The following is an 18,052-nucleotide window of genomic DNA, read 5'->3' as shown; positions in this document are numbered from 1 at the left end:
CCCAGCACTCGGGAGGCAGAGGCAGGCGGATTTCTGAATTCGAGGCCAGCCTGGTCTACAGAGTGAGTTCCAGGACAGCCAGGGCTACACAGAGAAACCCTGTCAAAATCTTCTCAAGAATGAAATGTAAGAAACTTTGAACTAAAATATAAGGTTTCTTTTGTTCTATGTTTTACCTAATTTGTGAAAAACTCCATACCTAAAGCAGGGCATAGTGAAGCATATCTGTAGCTCTAACACTAAGTAACCCAAAGCAACAACAACAACAACAATAGTAATATAAAATTGTGTGGTTACTAGCTCATGGGCTCTGCTCATAGCATCAGACTTGCCTAAGTTCTTCCATAATTTTTAAATTCAATACAGAACCTTTGGTGCCTGAAGTGATTCTACAGAGCTTCCCACCGCTGCCCCCATGCAAGCTTTTGGATATCAATGATGAGGAGACCCTTCCAAAGCTGGCTGACACTTTGGAGAAACGACATCACCTGCGACAACTAATGACCGAGGACCTTAACAAAAAATGTAAGGGCAGAGCAGCTCCCAGCTGCTGGGACTTGGGAGGCAGAGGCAGGTCTTAGTAACTCCGTCTGTTGTGACACCTCTTGAGGAAGACTTGGTCCTTGGCTTTGCATGGTCTCCAGGCGGTGTTTAATCTGCACGGCGTGGCTTTGTTCTCCTCACCAGCTCTGCTTTACTTTTAAAGAATGCAAGAAGAAAAAGTGGGGGCCTCCCCGCCTTTTTAAATAGTGATGGATACAAGATGGTATTTATAGTTTTTCCCTGTTGTAATTTATAACTTGTAATAGTGCCTCAAGATGGTGTAGGGAAAGTGAAATTATGTTTGGAAGTGTGTGGAACAATTGAACAGTCAGGTCATGGAAAGGGCTGTGGTATGCCAGGTCTTCAGCTAAGTTTACCTGATCTCAAATACAGGATGATTTCTCTCTGTGCATTTGTAATCAAGGTTTACTGTAACTGTTAGGGAGAGGTTACAGAATACTTGTGGGAACATCTCCTATAGATAGGTTCAAGAATCAAACTCCTAATTTCTTTCCAAACTCTTGTCTTTTTCATTTTTTTGGAATTAAACCCAGGTCCTCATGCATATACAAAGCAGGCACGTGCAGGCAGTTGTGTTCCCAGCCTTCTCTTGTGCCCAGCCTTCTCTTGTGCCCTCAGTGACAACAGATTCTGTGTGCTTTGTTTCAGGTCTAGCTTTCAAGGCCTTATTAAAAGAATTTGACAATTCTCTATCAAATAAAGAAAACTACGTTCAGGAAAAACTAAATGAAAAAGAAAAATTGATCTCAGGACAGAAATTGGAAATAGAGCGACTGGAGAAGAAAAACAAAACTTTGGAGTACAAGGTTTGTGGCCATACTTCCTCCTGTGTGCTAGATGTTCAGCAGTGCTCTCAGAACAGCTCACGTGCCTGTCACTACTCTGAGGGGCCCGCAAGGAAGGAAGAGACTGTGTGGTCTTTTAATCTTAGGCAGGGAGCTTAGTTTGAAGAAGGGCTTGTTGAATAACTTCTTTCTGGGTTGGAGTAGAACTGAGAATTCAGGTGAGATAGAGGGCAAACGTGGCTTTGTGTGTGTGGTGTGTGTATGTGTGTGTGGGTGTGCATGTGAGTGTGTCCACGTTTGCTTTTGTGAGCAATTTCAGGGCTATTTCTTCTACAGTTAGGTGGAATGTTTGCACACCAGATGCTGAGCACAGTAGTCTCCTTTGCAGATTGAGATTCTGGAGAAAACAACTACGATCTATGAGGAAGATAAGCGCAATCTGCAGCAGGAGCTTGAGAGCCAGACTCAGAAGCTTCAGCGGCAGTTCTCTGACAAGCGCAGATTAGAAGCCAGGTTGCAAGGCATGGTGACAGAAACATCGATGAAGTGGCAGAAGGAATGTGTGAGTGTTGTTTTTTAGGTTAAATATTTTGCGTTTCTGTGTTTGTTGCAGAGCTTTGGTATCTGCTGATCTCTGGAAGGAGAGAACTGTCACTTTCAAGCAATAAAGTGGGTGACACGGTATGACTAAAGTAGACTGAGTTGTCATTGCTCTTTGTAGGAGCGTCGGGTGGCAGCCACCCAGCTAGAGATGCAGAATAAACTCTGGGTCAAAGATGAAAAGCTCAAACAGCTGAAGGCCATTGTGACTGAACCCAAACCTGAGAAGCCAGAGAGACCCTCCCGGGAGCGGGACCGGGAGAAAATCATTCCAAGATCTGTCTCTCCTTCACCTCTACCTGTAAGTGTTTGCGGCCGTGTCTAGATTAGTGCTATTGAAAGTTGGTTCCAATTAGAGGAACGTTTCTCCGTGAGAATTGTTTTGTTTCATGTTATATTTTTTAAGCTTCTACTTTTAAAACTTAGCACAAATGGGTCAGTCATGGTGGCATGTGCCTTAAATCCCAGCATTAGGGAGGCCAAGGCATGCAGACCTCTGTGAGTCTGAGGCCAGCCTGGTTTATACAGGATTCTGAACTAACCCTGTCTCAAAAAAAAAAAAAGCGTAACTCAAAAAATTAATGACTGCAAACAGTTTTTTACAATGTTGAATCATCATGTAGTAAAATTGTAGAAAAGTAATATTGTTTCTCAGTTTTTCAGTCTTAATCATTAATGTTTCTCCAATTTTTCTAGCTTTCTAGTAACAATATTGCTCAGATTTCCAACGGCCAGCAACTCATGAGCCAGCCGCAGCTACACAGACGCTCTAACTCTTGCAGCAGCATTTCTGTAGCTTCCTGTATCTCGGAATGGGAGCAGAAACTATCTCCATTCAGCACACCTGTCAATGTCACCTCCCTTGCAAGGCATAGGCAGCAGGAGCCAGGACAAAGTAAAACGTGTATCGTGTCAGACAGAAGGCGAGGCATGTGCTGGACTGAAGGCAGGGAGATGGTCCCCACATTCAGCAGTGAGATAGGCGTAGAAGAGGACCATTGCCGCAGGGTTAGTGCCAGCATTCTTTAAAGCCTTGTAGTGAGACATGTCCTCTCCTCGGCTCTTTGTGACTTCATTCCAGAAGTTCATTGGAAAGATGGGTGGGCTCCAAAATGAAGAAGCTCTGACTTTGCTGACAGCCTCCCTGAAATCAGGCTAAGATGTGAGAGAGCAGAAGCATGTTCCTGCGAGCTCTGGATGCCAGCCAGCACGGCTCCCCCAGAGCTGACCGCTTGCATAACCAAGGGGCTTTGCACAGAATCAAAGAACATTACTTCCTCCCTGCCTCTTAATTCTATTCCTCCTCCTCTCCTTTTTTATTTTTTCTTTTCTTATTGCTGGAGATTGAACCTAAGGTCTCAGCATGCTAAGTAATTGTTCTATCAATGAACCATAATTTCCGCTAAACCAAATATGTAATGTATGAGACTCCCTTCCTCCCTCCCTCCCTCCCTCCCTTTCTCTCTCTCCATCCCTTTCTCTCCCTCCCTCCCTCCGTCCCCCTCTCTCTCTCTTTCTTTAATTTTGAATCCCCTTCCCAAATTGATTTTTTACCTGCTGTTTTTGAAAAAAAAATTTTTTCATGTAAAAGTTTTCCCTAATGGCTTTGATTTTTCTCCTGCCTATATCATTGGTGGATTCACTGTTATTTTATGCAGGTCGTCTCTCTTCTGATACACTCTAAAGTATGTCATAGATGTGACACTCCTCAAAAAACCTAAACATTTTCTCTGTAACCATAGACTTTGGCACATTGATAGACGCCAGCATTTCCTGAGTAGGTGGCCTCTCACTAGCCTGCCTGCCCAGTGATGGCCTTAGCTTGTTGCTACCTAGATGCGTGCACTGCATGTGGCCATCACAAATCTTTACTACAAAATTTGCTTTCACCTTATTGATTTTTATGACTTGAACTGCTTGAAACTACTGACTGCTTTCACATCCTAAAATTTTTTATCTTAATGCCTTACAAGGGCTCTGCCTCATGCAAGGGTGCTTAAATGAACTCAATTTGTATTTCTTCAGTATTGATAATTTTTCCTTTGAACTTGAATAAATCACCAAATACTATAATTATATATTTAATAAAATCTTAGCTGTTCTTTTAAAATTGTTCTAAGTAAAATAGTCTTACAAGTAAATACTTGCTTAAGATCTTGGCTGATTTAGAATTTCGATAAATGCCCTGCAGTCTGATTACTAATGATGGCGACCAACCAGTCCCAGAGTTCTTGGAGGCAGCAGACCAAAGTCTCCAGCTCTTACTTTGCGGATTTGATTTTGAGCCTTTTAGGGAGCAGATCATGGTGAATGGTCTCTGTGATAACTCTAGTAAATCCTCCTCTCTTGAGAATGTCAGACTCACCTGGCGAGCAGTAAAGAAATGCCTGGGTTTGGCTGTGTGACAGGAGGATGTACTAGAGACATAGACTTCTTTCTCAAAATTCAAAACTCTTTAGAAGTGCAGCAGAAAAGTGTCCACAGGTTAGTATCTCTGTGTCCATTTTCATTGGTCAGAAGTTATCAGGCAAACTGAGGAACATTTTGGTGAGGAAAGAGTTTCAAAGTACTTGGGTCATGATTGCTAATAGACTCTTTGTAGTTTGTCCCTTTTCCAAAGTTTGCTTTGAATGTAATTTGCTGTAAATGTGTTTGAGGAAGCTCTCCCTTCCAGTGCTAGATCTAAAGAGCTAGGCTTTCTGACTCCATTTTCAGAATGAAGTTTCCTGCCTGCACGGAAGCTCAGTGCCCTGATGGCAAGTTGTGAGGGTTGTAGGCTGTCGTTAGAGCCGTCCTCCGTGCTCTTCTGTAAGTGAGCAGCTGCAGCAGAATCCCCATTTGGCTAGGTGGCAAGGACTGTGCCTGCAGATTCTCGGTCACTATCAGTTTTATAAATTGGAGATGCTCACAGCTGCTCATGCTACTATTTCATATACATGAAAAAAGATTTTTTTTAAAAAGTTGAATGTGCTATTTAACTTGGTACAGCTGGCATTTGACTGGAAAACAGGTAGTTTTTTATCATAGGATACAAGCTGATTTCATAATGTAGTCTTTGATTCTCGGAGCGTTTAAGAAACGTTTGGAGAAAAACATTGCTGGTATATTTGAAGCTTTTGTGGAAATGTGTTTTGAAATATAGGAATCTTTACTGCAAGTGCTCAGAAGTACTTACACTGTTGAGGCACGATGTGTGTGAAGTACCTGTACCTGTGTTCTACAGGATTTTCCTCTACCAGAGTTTCAACAGCTTGTACTTTTTGATATGGCTGTATATGAAGAATGTTCTCTATTTAGATGCCTCAGACACACTTAAGTGTTATATTGATCCTGCTGATACTTTTAACAGTATTTATTACTTCACAAAGCAGCCATAATAAATAATTGGGTTTTGATCAAGAATGCGAGATGGATTATTTGTCCTGAGCTAGCCATAAACAGGAAGACCTAGAGTCACGACAACTGTACCCTTTGCCCTTTGTTGCCATGGAGGCTCCCAAACAGACTATCTCTTCTTCATACTGTTGTCCAAAGATGCCTGTTGGTTGTTGACTAAGAAGAGAACGTTGAATGATTTTCATGTTTAGTGTGGACAGGTTTGATTTCTGTGAACTTGCATTGTAAACTGCTGCACTTCTAACGGAACCTCAAAGTAATCCTGGGTTGTGCTTGTTTCCCAATTCCTCTTTCAACCTGATCAGAACACCCCAATTCCTGTACGACACAGAAGGTCCCGCTCTGCAGGGAGCAGATGGGTAGATCATAAACCTGCCTCTAATGTGCAAACTGAGACAGTCATGCAGCCGCATGTCCCTCACGCCATCACAGTGTCTGTTGCAAATGAAAAGGCGCTAGCTAAGTGTGAGAAGTACATGCTGACCCACCAGGAACTAGCCTCCGATGGGGAGATTCAGACTAAAGTCATTAAGGTAAAGACGAGTCTTCACAAAAGAACACCAGTGAGAAACACTTGCCCTGCTCTCCCTGGACCAGATCTAGAGCATAAATGGGTGTTGGGTGGGGCTTCTGTTTTAGCAGAAAATGAATAATTGCAAGGTTATGAATCTCTGAGATTAGATCTGCTTAAGTAGGCTTAGGCTCTTAGGTTTCTTTTCTTTTTTTTTTTAAATTATCTGCAGTGTGGATTCTGATAATCAAACCTGAGTCCTCTGGAAGAGTAGTCAGAACTCTAAACCACTAAGCTATCTTTCCAGCATCGGAATCTTGGGTTTCTTATGATATACTTTAGTTACTATAGTACTAAAGTCTTAGCTAAAACTTAGGTTTCAAAAGTATAAACCCAGAGCTATATTGACAATCTGCATGAACCCTAGCACTTGGGAGGCTAAGGCAGGCAGGTGGGTCACCAGTTTGAGGCCGTGCTGGAGCACATAGTTACCTTTAAAAACCAGCAACAACAAGGAAACCTAAACAACTATCTCCTACTGTCATTTCAAGATAAAATGTTTGCATCGGAGCTTGGAGGATCTCAGTTAACAGTCACATAAATAAACAAGCGAACTGAAGATGTTGCTCAGCACTGAGCTACCCAAAAATCTTTCTTGGAATGAAGAGCCTTTCCTGCCTATAGAAGGCTTTTCTTTTGATCACATATATAGCCAGTGGAAAAAGTCAGGACCGTAAGAGAGAAAGTGACACGTGGGAGCCATTGCAGGTTGTGCTAGGACAACAGCAATGGGACGTGGGCTCTGTTACTGACCGATGTTGCAGTTTAGGTTTTAAAGTTATAGGTGCAATAAAGTATTTTCTCCACAGCTAGAAATGTTATTATCTGTGGTGACCATCTTGTTAATGAGAGATGGACTAAAGTTTCTGAAGCATTTGATCAGTCAATTCAGCAGCTCAAGGGTCTTTTGGGTATATGGATAAGAATCTTGGATCAGTTTCAGATAGGTTTGCCTATCATTTGAATGTATCAAGTGTAACTGACTTTTTTTTTTTTTCCTCTTGGATTTAGGGTGATGTTTATAAGACGAGAGGTGGCGGACAATCGGTTCAGTTTACTGATATTGAGACTTTAAAACAAGAATTGCCAACTGGGTGAGTTGTCGGTCACAAATACCTCTCTAAAGGGCTATTTCATCACCTCTTGTTCTTAGGAACTGAATGTCCTGTGAGGTCTGTCATTGCTTCTCTGCAGGGGTGTAGGTGGTTCCCCCCTTCTAATGTTTATCATTCTCAGATGCAAAAGTGATTGTTGCATCATGTTTCCCCTTTTTCAGTAGTCGGAAACGAAGATCGTCCACACTAGCACCTGCCCAACCAGATGGTACAGAGTCTGAATGGACCGATGTAGAAACAAGGGTAGGGGGAAAATTAAATCCTTGCTTGCTTAAATTAGCTGCATAGTGCTATAGCACTTAATGCTCTTTCGAGATGCTGAAGCAAAACCGCATCCTGGAGGCCTGTAACTAACATTCTCGTAGGGCACTTGCATATCTTTAGGTCTGCTCTTCTAAATGTCCTCTGTGTGTGTGTGTGTGTGTGTGTGTGTGTGTGTGTGTGTTTGTGTGTGTCTGTGTGTGTGTGTGTGGGGGGGGGGGCAGGGTTCAAGGATGGGCTATTGCTCCAGACTAATGTGACGCACAGCAGAAGGACTAACCCTCAGCAGAGCCCGGTGCTCCCTGTGACGACTGCTTCCGAGGAAAAGCTCCTAGGAGGAGAATCGGGCAAAGCCTTTCCACTAGCTTCTTCAGGTCTACCCTTTCTCCTTCCTTATCTAAAATGAATATATACCTGGGTAATCTCCCAGGCCCTTCTTGCTCGAGCTGCCAGTGCAGAAATGAATCGTAAGTGTGTGACTAGTGGTTTCTAGTGGTTTAACCTAGGTGTCTTCGCTGAACTAGAGCAGTTTTGGATTTCATCGCAGTAGCTCGAGCCCATGTAAATGGACGTATGCTTGTGGATCTCCGGACCTGACCTTTCCTGTCCTGTCACTCTCCTCTAGTGCTCTGTTGCCGTTGAAATGAGAGCAGGATCTCAGCTGGGACCGGGATATCAACACCACGCACAACCCAAGTGAGCACCATGGCCAGCCTTGCTGTCCACCCTCTCCCAGGCTTTCGACCACTGCTCCTGGCCCAGCTTTCCCTCCCTCTCTGATTTTTTTTCCTGGGCCCTACTGACGATCTGTGGCCAGCCTCTGCAGTGCCAATCTCCAGAGTGCTGTAAGAGTTGCTGGAGGAGGTGTCAGTGGATTGGTAGCTCTTGTTCACACTGAGGCATTTCTAAATCTTTTTGAGGCTGAGTTGAGAGCACATGGGAAGAGATGAAGTGGGACATGTTGAATGCTAGCTCTTTGGAATCATAGACATGGCTTGGCTCTCGCCGAGATAAATCAGGCTCTAGGAATGACAGCATTTTGATTGTCGCTCTTACCTAATGGATCATGAGTTTGTATAGGGGCACACATTCTTTTTGTTGTTGTTGTTTGGTTTTTGGAGACAGGGTTTCTCTGTGTAACAGCCCTGGCTGTCCTGAAACTCACTTTGTAGACCAGGCTGACCACAAACTCAGAAATCCGCCTGCCTCTGCCTCCTGAGTGCTGGGATTAAAGGCGTGCGCCACCATGCCCGGCTCATAAAACCAATCTTTACAAATCTTTCTCTAAATTTTAACCTCAGGTTAATTCCTTTGGGAATTAGGAAGATGGCTTTAGTGGGCTCAGAACAGGGGGAGCAACCTCCTGTTATATTTGATAAGCTACTTGCTTGCTCCAAGGACTTAAATTTTCTTCTGATAAAAGGAATTTGCACAGTGTTTCTAAAGAGTCATTTTCCAGACTATGTTGAGAAGTACAGAATTCAATACTAAATGTTGGTTTTGTGTTTTAGGCGTAAGAAACCTTGAACTGGCAGCCCCGGCACCAGAAGACTGTTTTCACTCTGCTGGTGATTTATCCAAAGCTGTTCCAGATGCAGTGTCTGAGTCATCTTGCAGGAGAATGTATCCAGATCACGTTGCCCTTTTTTATTGTGACTTTTTCAACTGCTCTGAATATTTTCTAAGGTTTTATAAAAAAACAAACAAATGCTGCTATTGATTAGCTGCAAAAAAAAAATGCACTTTAGACATATTTAACAATTAAGACTTTCATAATAAAGATGGCGACTGGCCAGTGGTAAAGCCATTTTAGGAAGGTATTTAGAGTTTTGTATGTATATATTCACTTTCTGACCTTTATATATGCCAAAACAACTGAAATAAAAAGGCACTAAGAGATGCAAACTTGTGTGATGGCCATTCACTCGGGATGCTCCCAAGTACCTACAGTGTTCTGTTTATCTGGAACTCAGTATCTGTGGGCTACAAGAAAAGAGATCACTGGGAAAGAGGAAGAAACGTGGCTGTGAATGCTTGTTGCAATTACAGGGTATGAAACAGGCTAAGATATTGCTCACGGACCCCAAAGTTGGCTTATAAGAGCCAAGTCTGATGTCACAAGTGCCATGTGTTTGTCTTCTCTGTATACATTAGCCTTGCTGGACACTTCTTAGCTCCTAATGGTTAATTTTGGTTGGCACCATTCTGGAAATGTAAGTGCTCAAAGTCAAAGCCTTAGAGGGAGCTGGGATAGGATTTCTTTTTCAGTGTGCTCCAGTGCACGCCGTCACTCAGTTCTGAGATGGCACAAATTGACTGACACATTTCAAGGTGACTGCAGGATGTCCTATGATGTTCTTCCTGTCCCCTCAAGAGTGGAGTTCTCCATGTACTGCAGAGAATAGCCTTGCACTTTATACCCCTTGTGCATACACTTTGGAGTGTTGAGGGTGGAGACCATGACTAGAAGTGCTTGTGTGCACACCCAGCTTTAACCGGTGTTTTACACATTGGTTCTTTTGCCATCTTACCATTCTCACTAGTAGCTCTTCAATTTCCATCATCCTCTCCTGGTGTCAGAGTTACCTTATATGAACGATAGATTCCATGTAGGATCTCACTGATTGAATGAGTAAGGCCTGGGTTTGGTTTCTCAGGATACAAGAGTCCTTGCAATAAAACTTAAGATTTGGGGTGTATGGGACTTTACATATCCTCTGCAACTTGAAACTTTGTATCTCCCTGCCCATGTCTTTTCTATTTTATGGCACCTTTATCTGTGAAGGTAGGGACGGATTCCAGAGCCTCAGTGTGCAGAGTACTTCAACCACCAGATCCATGCCGGTTCTTTGGTAGAGCTTTGTTTTGAAGCACCCATTCTACTCTCCCTGGACCTCTGCTGACATAAGTTCTCAGTAGCATAAGGGTGTGCCCATGGTCTCTTTGTTGTAGCCTGCAAATCTATTTGCATTGCCAGTGACACCTAGGGCTAGGCACGGTGGTGTAAGCCTCTAATCCCAGCACTCAGCAGGCTCAGACAAGGATTTACCACAAATTCAAGGTCAGCCTGGATGCCTTTCAGACCAGCTAGGAACGTATAGTAAGAGCATGTCTCAAAGTAAGCTTAAGGGCTTATGAGATGTAGCTGAGTGGGTGGAGTGCTGTGTGTACCAGGCCCTGGAGTTGATCCCTAGCCCGGCATGACCTGGGTCGTGCATACTTAAAATCAATCCCAGGCAGGGGAGGAAGATCCCACATTCCAGGTAATCCTCAAATACATAGCAAGTTCAAGGCCAGCTGAGGTACATGACACACTGTCAGGGGTGTGTATGTGTGTGTGTGTGTAGACTGAAGGCCATGTCAAATTCCACTGAGATCATGAACAGAATTTTGATTGGAACTGTATTACTTGGAGATAATTCTCCATTTTAGTCTCTTATCTGTGAACACTATATTGCTCTACTTAGGTTCCTTTTGCTGTTTCATAGCTTCTTTGTGGTCCTGAGATTAGAATTTTATTAACTTTAAAGAAACCACTTAATCTAGTATGCACTACACTCTAGTTGCAAGTTTCTAGCACCAAGGTCACCTCTACACGAGCCGACCACACACGAGCTATACCCTAACCCGAGGGGTGTTTTTGTTAATTGTGTATATGAGCACTTGGGGTTTCTATTGCTGTGACAAAGTACCATGAACTAAAACAGAGGCAAAGGAAAACGTTTGTTCTATTGATATTTGCTTTCGATGTCTGCTCATCAAAGTTACTCTCCTGGTTTTCTAGGGGGTCTATATAATTAGTTGCTGAATTTTATTGCGTGGTCTCCTACTTACTTCTGTGGGTTTTTCCTCACCATACCTCGCGTGACACTTTAAAAAAGTGTTTATTTATTTATTTAGGTTTTTTTCGAGACAGGGTTTCTCTGTGTAGCCCTGGCTGTCCCGGAACTCACTTTGTAGACCAGGCTGGCCTCGAACTCAGAAATCCGCCTGCCTCTGCCTCCCGAGTGCTGGGATTAAAGGCGTGCGCCACCACGCCTTGCAAAAGTGTTTACTTTTATGTGTACTTGAGCGTGTCTGCTGATGTCTGCCAGGGTCAGAGCCCCTGGAACTGGATTTCCAGGCACTTTTTGGGGTGTGGGAGCCGAACCTGAGAGCTGCAAGATGGCTTAACTTCCGCCACTCTGTCCTTTTTCAATGTAATGAATTAGACTTTAACCTCGATATACTGCATTTGATATGCAACTCCGGATCCCCGGTGGTATTTACCAATGTCATCACAGACTCAGTTACACCCCGCACACGGCCGGGGTGAGGGTGGGGTGGGAAGTCCACCAAGTGACCGGCAGGGCTTGAGGCGGATAGTGACTTTTCAGTGTACCCAAGCCGTGGGAACGCTCCTGTCAGTTTAAGCAGTACGTCTTCCCCGGATAGCACTCTCCCTTTAGCCTGTTAATCCGTAATGTTGAGCACTTGTAATATTCGCAAGCCCCAAAGGCCAATCGCACCGGAAGTCGAACGCGCAAATCCGGAACTGCGTTCTGCAGACGCGCCTCCTCTCGGTTTTGGCCCTGCCCCTTCCGTCTCCAGTCGGGCACCGATTGGTCGGCGCGGCCCCATAAGAAGCTGCGCGCAGGCGTATATGATCTTTTCCTCAGCTGCCGCCAAGGTGCTCGGTCCTTCCGAGGGAGCTAAGGCCGCGTTGGGGTGAGGCCCTCACTTCATCCGGCGACTAGCACCGTGCCGGCAGTGTACAGCATGGCTTCCGTCTCCGAGCTCGCTTGCATCTACTCCGCCCTCATCCTGCACGACGACGAGGTGACGGTCACGGTAAGTGCGGGGTAACCCCGGGCCGGCCACGTGTTTGTGCGGCGGACACCCGGCTCCGCCCGGACTCGGCATTCTCGGGCATTCGGTGACTTGGAGGCCTGTGGGGCGCATGCGCTCTGCCCTCCCCGCGCGGCCCAACCCGAGACAGGTGAATGGCGGTCCCGAGCGCGCATGTTAGGCCCAGTGTTTAGAGTGGGCTGTTTTTAATCTAAATTTTAGGCCTCGAACTCAGGTCGTCAGGCCTGCGGGACAATCCCACAACCCGCTGAACCTTCAAACTTGGCCTTGTCTTTTTTAAGGTTGACTTTAGCCCAAGTACGGAATTTAACTCTGTATAAGTGACTTAGTTTTAACCGCATTCTGATCGTTCTGACGGGTTGGCGTTTGTGTTCCAGGAGGATAAGATCAATGCCCTCATTAAAGCAGCTGGTGTCAGCGTCGAACCTTTCTGGCCTGGCTTGTTTGCCAAGGTAAGTTTTGGGATTACACTTGATAATGTACGATTTCCACCGCCAGCCTTGAGTTTTGTATCTTAGTTTGTACTTATTGATGTGGCTTTTATGTCAGGCCTTCACGGTCCATGGCTTGAGAATGAGTTTTGTTGCCTCTTAAGTTTGGGCATTTGAAGCAGTGAGATACATGCAAAGTGGACAGCTTTATTTCTGGCAGGTGGGGTCAATCAACTGGTGTGGGTTGTATATTGATTCCCTGTAGTCCTGTACATTGTTTTGGTCTCAAGGGTGAAAAGAGCTTAATTGAATCATTAAATCTTGGCAGCACAAGACTAAAAGCCTTTTCTATGTCTCTGTATTGTAGGCTCTGGCCAATGTCAACATTGGGAGCCTCATCTGCAATGTAGGGGCTGGTGGGCCTGCTCCAGCATCTGGAGCTGCGCCTGCTGGTGGTGCTGCTCCATCCACTGCTGCCGCCCCAGCTGAGGAGAAGAAAGTGGAAGCAAAGAAGGAAGAGTCCGAGGAGTCTGAAGATGACATGGGCTTTGGTCTTTTTGACTAAACCGCTTTTGTTAAGTTGGCCAATAAAGAGCTGAACCTGTAGGTGGACTGGTCTCACTTGTAAGCCATAAAGCTCTTGGAGTTTGAGAGATGGTAGCAGGTCCCAAAAAAGTGTCAGGGAAGGGGGGGTCTTGACCAAAGCTGCCATGAGTTATATGGGTCAAAAGAACTAGATGATGATCTGGGTAGAGAATGGGTGGGTCTGTCTCCGGGAAGGCCCCTTCAAGTGACTGTTCAGAGAGCCTGTTTAGTGACAGGCTGTCCAGGATAACAAATAACCTCTGGGTCTCCTGATGTTCGTGTGTGGAAAACTTGACAGTAGTTGATCTCAAGCTGTGATTAGTAGAAATGGACACAAGTGTCTAGAAGGGCCAGAGAACCTACTGGTGTAGCTTTTATAAAACCAGCAGCCTAAAGGATTCAGGCTTGCATCAAGGCTTGGTGTTTAACTACAACTTCATGTGGAAAGTTCAGTATTTAGGACCTGGGGCTGACAGTGCAAGGTACCCCATTGCCTCTGCCTTAGTGAAGAAGCCAGGGGGTGGGTTCAAAGCCAGTCTGAACTACAAAACATAAGTTTTATTATGTATGGTTTTGGTTGTATCAAAATTAACTGGGCTGGGTAGTGGTGCACGCCTTTCATTTCCCAGCTATTGGGAGGCAGAGGCAGGCGCATTTCTGTCTTCGAGGCCAGCCTGGTCTACAAAGTGAATCCCAGGACAGCCAGGGCTACACAAAGAAAAACTGATATGGCCCAGTGATAGTATTGTGACCCTGGGCTTAAAATCTTGTAACCTGCCACCCACATGTAGGATAATGGACAGCATGCCTGGACATAGGCTGTTATTTCAGTTTAGCTCAAATCTGGGCCTCCGGGTTCTGCTCAATCTGACATCTACACTTCTGACGTGGAATACTAAGGATTGTATTGCCCAATGAAAATGGATATTCTGGTCCTTGAGGCTCACCTCCCTCTTGATGGGACATTGTCTTCCCAAGGTAACCTTTTGTGGAGTTGGGTGGGGGTTAGAGTTTGAGGAAGGGTCTTACTATGTAGCCTTGGCTAGTCTGGAAGTCACCTGCCTTTGGAGTTTAACGAGGGGACTGGTACCGTTGTTAATTATTGCACTTTAATCCGTGTTTGAGAGTGGAAGGCTGTCTTAACATTAGATCTGGTAAGATGGGTCAGAGTAAAGGTGCTCTCAGGCAAGCCTGGTTCAGCCCCTGACCATGTTAAGGTGGGAAGAGTACAGACTCCAGCATGGGCACCTCTGTCCAACACAATATGGATTTCCCCAGCAGTGTTGCTGCTTGGTGATAGTGAGAGCTGAACTGGGAGGTGCTGTCCAGCACTGAAACTCGAAGGCACTAAGGCCTGAATCTGGGAGATAGCTGCAAATGTGTGGTGACCACCTTACCTTAGGGAGATGGGTGGGACTCCATGGTCAGCAGCCTGTAGTCAGGTCAGGAGGCAGGACTCAGCCTGGCTTTTTCTCACTGCTAGTTTAGAGGCTCGTGCAGAGTTTTGGGAGGCACCACTTGCCATCAAGGTGGCAACCAAAGCATGTAAGAGATCGGAAATCAGACAGGCACCACAGGTGGGAATTCAAGATTGGTGATGCTATCTGGTTCAAAGCTGAGAATTCAATGAGGATTCACCATGCAGGCCTTACACATAGGTAGATGTTGCTGTTACCATGCTAAGCTAGCATGGATGAGAACCTACTGTTAAAACCAAAATGCTCCCCAAGCTAATCAGGAGGCCCACCCAGGCTGATCTACTGCTCTAAATCCCCCAGTTTACAGCTGCTGGCCTTGAACTCACTATGTAGCAGAGAATGGCTCTTACGATCTGGGTTTGCAGATGGACATACTAGGCAAGTGCTGTGCCAACCGAGCTCCGGCCCTGTCCACTGCCATAGGAAGATAATATTAAGCACACCTATGTAGCATTGCTTGTCTGCCCCGACTAATGCATGCTCGCGCTGGCCGCTGCTGTCATTGGTCTTGAAAATAGTTATCAGAGTTCTACCTTTACAAATTGCAGTCTGGAGAGAACGGGGCCCACCAGCTATAACAGGAACCCAAGTCCTAAGGGCCCCAAATACGCTTTATGGTAACAAGCTGCAGGTACGTGGGCAAAGGCAGTCTGCCTCATCCATTCACCTAGCTCGAAACACTCAGTGTCAGGGACAGGTCTCTGTCAGTAAGCCCCGAGTCTGGCCTCACAGCTCAGTGCGAGGTGTCAGAAGCTTTACCTACCGCCCACCAGGAAGATTCTCGCCAGAGCTCCTCTGGCGCTCTTAAAAGATGCAGAGGAATGACAGTTGGGTACCCGCAAACTTTCTTGTGACACGGGTCTCCAGAGGCTAGGGTGACTTGTGTACATCTCTAGGATTTGGGAGAAGATACACTGAAGGTTGAATCCTGAAGTCCGAACCTCAAGCTAGGTTGGCTGTGGTGGGTGTGGCGCTTATGCCTTCTGGGCTCTATCCTGGTTGAGAGGGGGTGGGGCTGGAGGCGGAGCGTGGCCAAGTCAAGCGGCTTCTCTATAATTCTGAGGCCTACGAACCGCTAGGGGCACTCGTAGGCCCATTATTAGTGATGGGTGACTGTAGTGTTGAAGGGTCTTGTATTAAGGAAACTGTTCTTTTTGTAAAATGAGATGTGCCAATTTTCATTAAGCACTAGGACCGGGACAGGACAAATATCTAAACCAGAAATAATGGTCCCATTTGTGCTGGGTGGTGGGTGAGGAACAGTATCCTGGGGTTTTATGGGTGATAACCCGCACTCTGCCGGTCCTGTCTATTCCTGCATCTTGGATGTTGTAACATCTTCCGTTGCAGAAGGCTATTTTGCCCAGAGAAAACAGAAGATGCTTTTAAATTTTTTATTTCGAAATTTTTGAATCAGGGTGTTCTCTATCCCAGGCTGGCCTGGAACTCACTATGTAGTCTAGAGTGGACTCAAACCTTCCAGAAAGCCTCCTGCCTCAGACTTCCAGGTGGCTGGTGTGGCAGCTATGCTCCACATGACTGTGCTTTGTGGAACTTTGGGTTCTAGGTCCAGCTAAGATCTTAAAGTTTTTAAAAGCAAAAGGGCAAAAATAATAAACTATTTTTCAGCTTCCTAGGCCCTTCTACAGGCCATTGACCTCAGAGGGTGCAGACAGTCTCCATACCACATACATGCAGGGTCCCTATTTGAAGAGCAAACCCAGTTCCCTATGTACTGGAGTCATAGGCCTGATTTGGAGGGTCCCAACAAGTAGGGTCTGTCTGGCCACTTGCCTCTAAATTAAATGGGAAAGGCAGGAAAAGAATTTAGCCAAGGTATTAATATTGGGGGCAAGGGCTCGTCTTCAGGACTAACAAACACTACACGATTACACAGGGAAGAGTGTGTGTGGGCAAGAGACCTTGCCTGTCACCAGCCTTCAATCTGACTGATAATTATCACAAGACTGGTTCTGTGAAGCTCTGCGAAGAGTCATTGCCGTTGTCCCTTGAACGGGCAGTTTGTTTTCCATTCCGAGGTGAGTGCTCCCGAGCAGAGGAACAGCCTCATTGTGGATGATCTGCCTGCAAACTCCAGCTCGTTCTGGAAGGCTTAGATGTTCTACAGGTCTGGGACAGGGTGTTAGAAGTCTGCTGTGGATGATCTGTTGATTGCGCCTCCCTTTCTCTTATCTCAGTGACTTCTGCCTTAAAGGAAAAAGGTTCCAGGCTTTAGATGAAAGGACAGGCTGAACCCAGCAGGAGTCTGTCCCAGAGTTAAGGAGGTGGATCCAAGGGGAAGGCTGCCAGGCCACCATTTAAGCTTTTCTGCAAGCCCAATTGAAGAGTCAGGACTTTGGTGGAGCTCCTGCGTTACCCAGTGTGCCCACTGAGGTGATCAAGCATAGCCTGTGTCCTTTGAAAGAATGCATGAAAGTATGAGTGGAGCCGGGCGGTGGTGGCGCACGCCTTTAATCCCAGCACTCGGGAGGCAGAGGCAGGCGGATTTCTGTCTTCGAGGCCAGCCTGGTCTACAAAGCGAGTTCCAGGACAGCCAAGGCTACACAGAGAAACCCTGTCTCGAAAAACCAAAAAAAAAAAAAAAAAAAAAGAAAGAAAGTTTGAGTGGATGGTCTCAGGTGTGGTCTCGGTGGGCTGTTGAGATGGCTCAGGTAAGGCACTGGCTGCGAAGCCTGATGACTTCAATTCAATCCTGGACCCACATGGTGAGAAAGGGAGGGGGTGTGTGTGTAGGGTGTGTGAAGAGCTCATACTGCCATTTCGGTGGACATCCTGGACATTCCTACCATCCATGCAGGGCAGCTCACGGCCACCTGTAACTCCAGCTCTAGAAGGCATCGGAAGCCTCTGGATCCCATGGGCATCACTGGCACATACCCGTCATCCACATATCATTACCAATAAAGTCAGTCTGAGCAGGATGTCCTGGGACACACGTTAAACTCCAGCACTTTGGAAGCAGAGGCAAGAGGATTGCTGTGAGTTTGAGGCTAGCCTGGCCTACATAGAGAGTGCTGGGTCAGCCAGGGCTACGTAGTGAGACCGTTTTAAAAATAAATAAACAAACAAGCAAGTAAACAAATAAGCGAGATGGCTCAGTGGGTAAAGATGCCTGCTGTCAGCAAATGGATGTAACTAGAAAATATCATCCTGAATAGGTAACACAGACCCAAAAGGACATGCATGGTATGTGCTCACACGTGGATGTTAGCCACAAAGTACAGAATAATCATGCTCTAATCAACAGACCCAAAGAAGCCAAATACCATAGAGGGCCCAAGGGAGGATGCTTGAATCTTTCTCAGAAGGGGAAATAAAATAAATATCAGAGGTGGAGGGAGGAAGGGAACTGCGTGGGAGAGGGGATGGAGAAGGGAGTAGGTGGAGAGGAGATCAG

At 45.7% G+C, this 18,052-nt stretch overlaps 2 protein-coding genes across 7 annotated transcripts in view; both read left to right on the top strand.

Moving 5' to 3' along the window:
• Positions 1-9,197, top strand: part of Kif23 (kinesin family member 23) — a 29,487-nt gene extending 20,290 nt beyond the window's left edge. For 2 of the 6 annotated variants that reach the window (XM_029482058.1, XM_021172589.2), the window contains 9 exons: positions 367-525; positions 1,213-1,370; positions 1,738-1,911; positions 2,071-2,250; positions 2,646-2,957; positions 6,928-7,010; positions 7,193-7,274; positions 7,918-7,988; positions 8,804-9,184. In XM_029482058.1, coding sequence (XP_029337918.1) covers positions 367-525; positions 1,213-1,370; positions 1,738-1,911; positions 2,071-2,250; positions 2,646-2,957; positions 6,928-7,010; positions 7,193-7,274; positions 7,918-7,988; positions 8,804-8,819 — 1,235 coding nt within the window. In that variant the 3' untranslated portion in view covers positions 8,820-9,184. Of the gene's footprint in view, positions 1-366; positions 526-1,212; positions 1,371-1,737; positions 1,912-2,070; positions 2,251-2,645; positions 2,958-5,650; positions 5,879-6,927; positions 7,011-7,192; positions 7,275-7,917; positions 7,989-8,803 lie in introns of those variants that run through there. The other 4 variants (XM_021172587.1, XM_029482056.1, XM_029482059.1 and 1 more) reach the window with 4 other exon arrangements.
• A 2,728-nt stretch (positions 9,198-11,925) lies between these two features.
• Rplp1 (ribosomal protein lateral stalk subunit P1) lies at positions 11,926-13,177 on the top strand. Its single transcript, XM_021172585.2, has 3 exons — positions 11,926-12,122; positions 12,518-12,592; positions 12,939-13,177. Exons 1-3 carry the CDS (start codon positions 12,051-12,053, stop codon positions 13,134-13,136), a joined length of 345 nt encoding a protein of 114 aa, XP_021028244.1. The 5' UTR covers positions 11,926-12,050; the 3' UTR covers positions 13,137-13,177.
• The last annotated feature ends 4,875 nt before the right edge of the window (positions 13,178-18,052 follow it).

This window comes from Mus caroli, chromosome 9, assembly GCF_900094665.2.
Source record: "Mus caroli chromosome 9, CAROLI_EIJ_v1.1, whole genome shotgun sequence".
Taxonomy (NCBI): domain Eukaryota; kingdom Metazoa; phylum Chordata; class Mammalia; order Rodentia; family Muridae; genus Mus; species Mus caroli.
The sequence above is the reverse complement of the archived record's forward strand: the minus strand, read 5'-3'. Positions and strand labels throughout refer to the sequence as shown.

Bases quoted from the DNA above. Each gene is read 5' to 3' on its own strand.
- Rplp1 (XM_021172585.2), top strand. From the start codon at position 12,051: ATGGCTTCCGTCTCCGAGCTCGCTTGCATCTACTCCGCCCTCATCCTG. The intron at 12,123-12,517 runs GTAAGTGCGGGG...TTTGTGTTCCAG, and splicing joins ACGACGAGGTGACGGTCACG to GAGGATAAGATCAATGCCCT. The intron at 12,593-12,938 runs GTAAGTTTTGGG...TCTGTATTGTAG, and splicing joins GGCCTGGCTTGTTTGCCAAG to GCTCTGGCCAATGTCAACAT.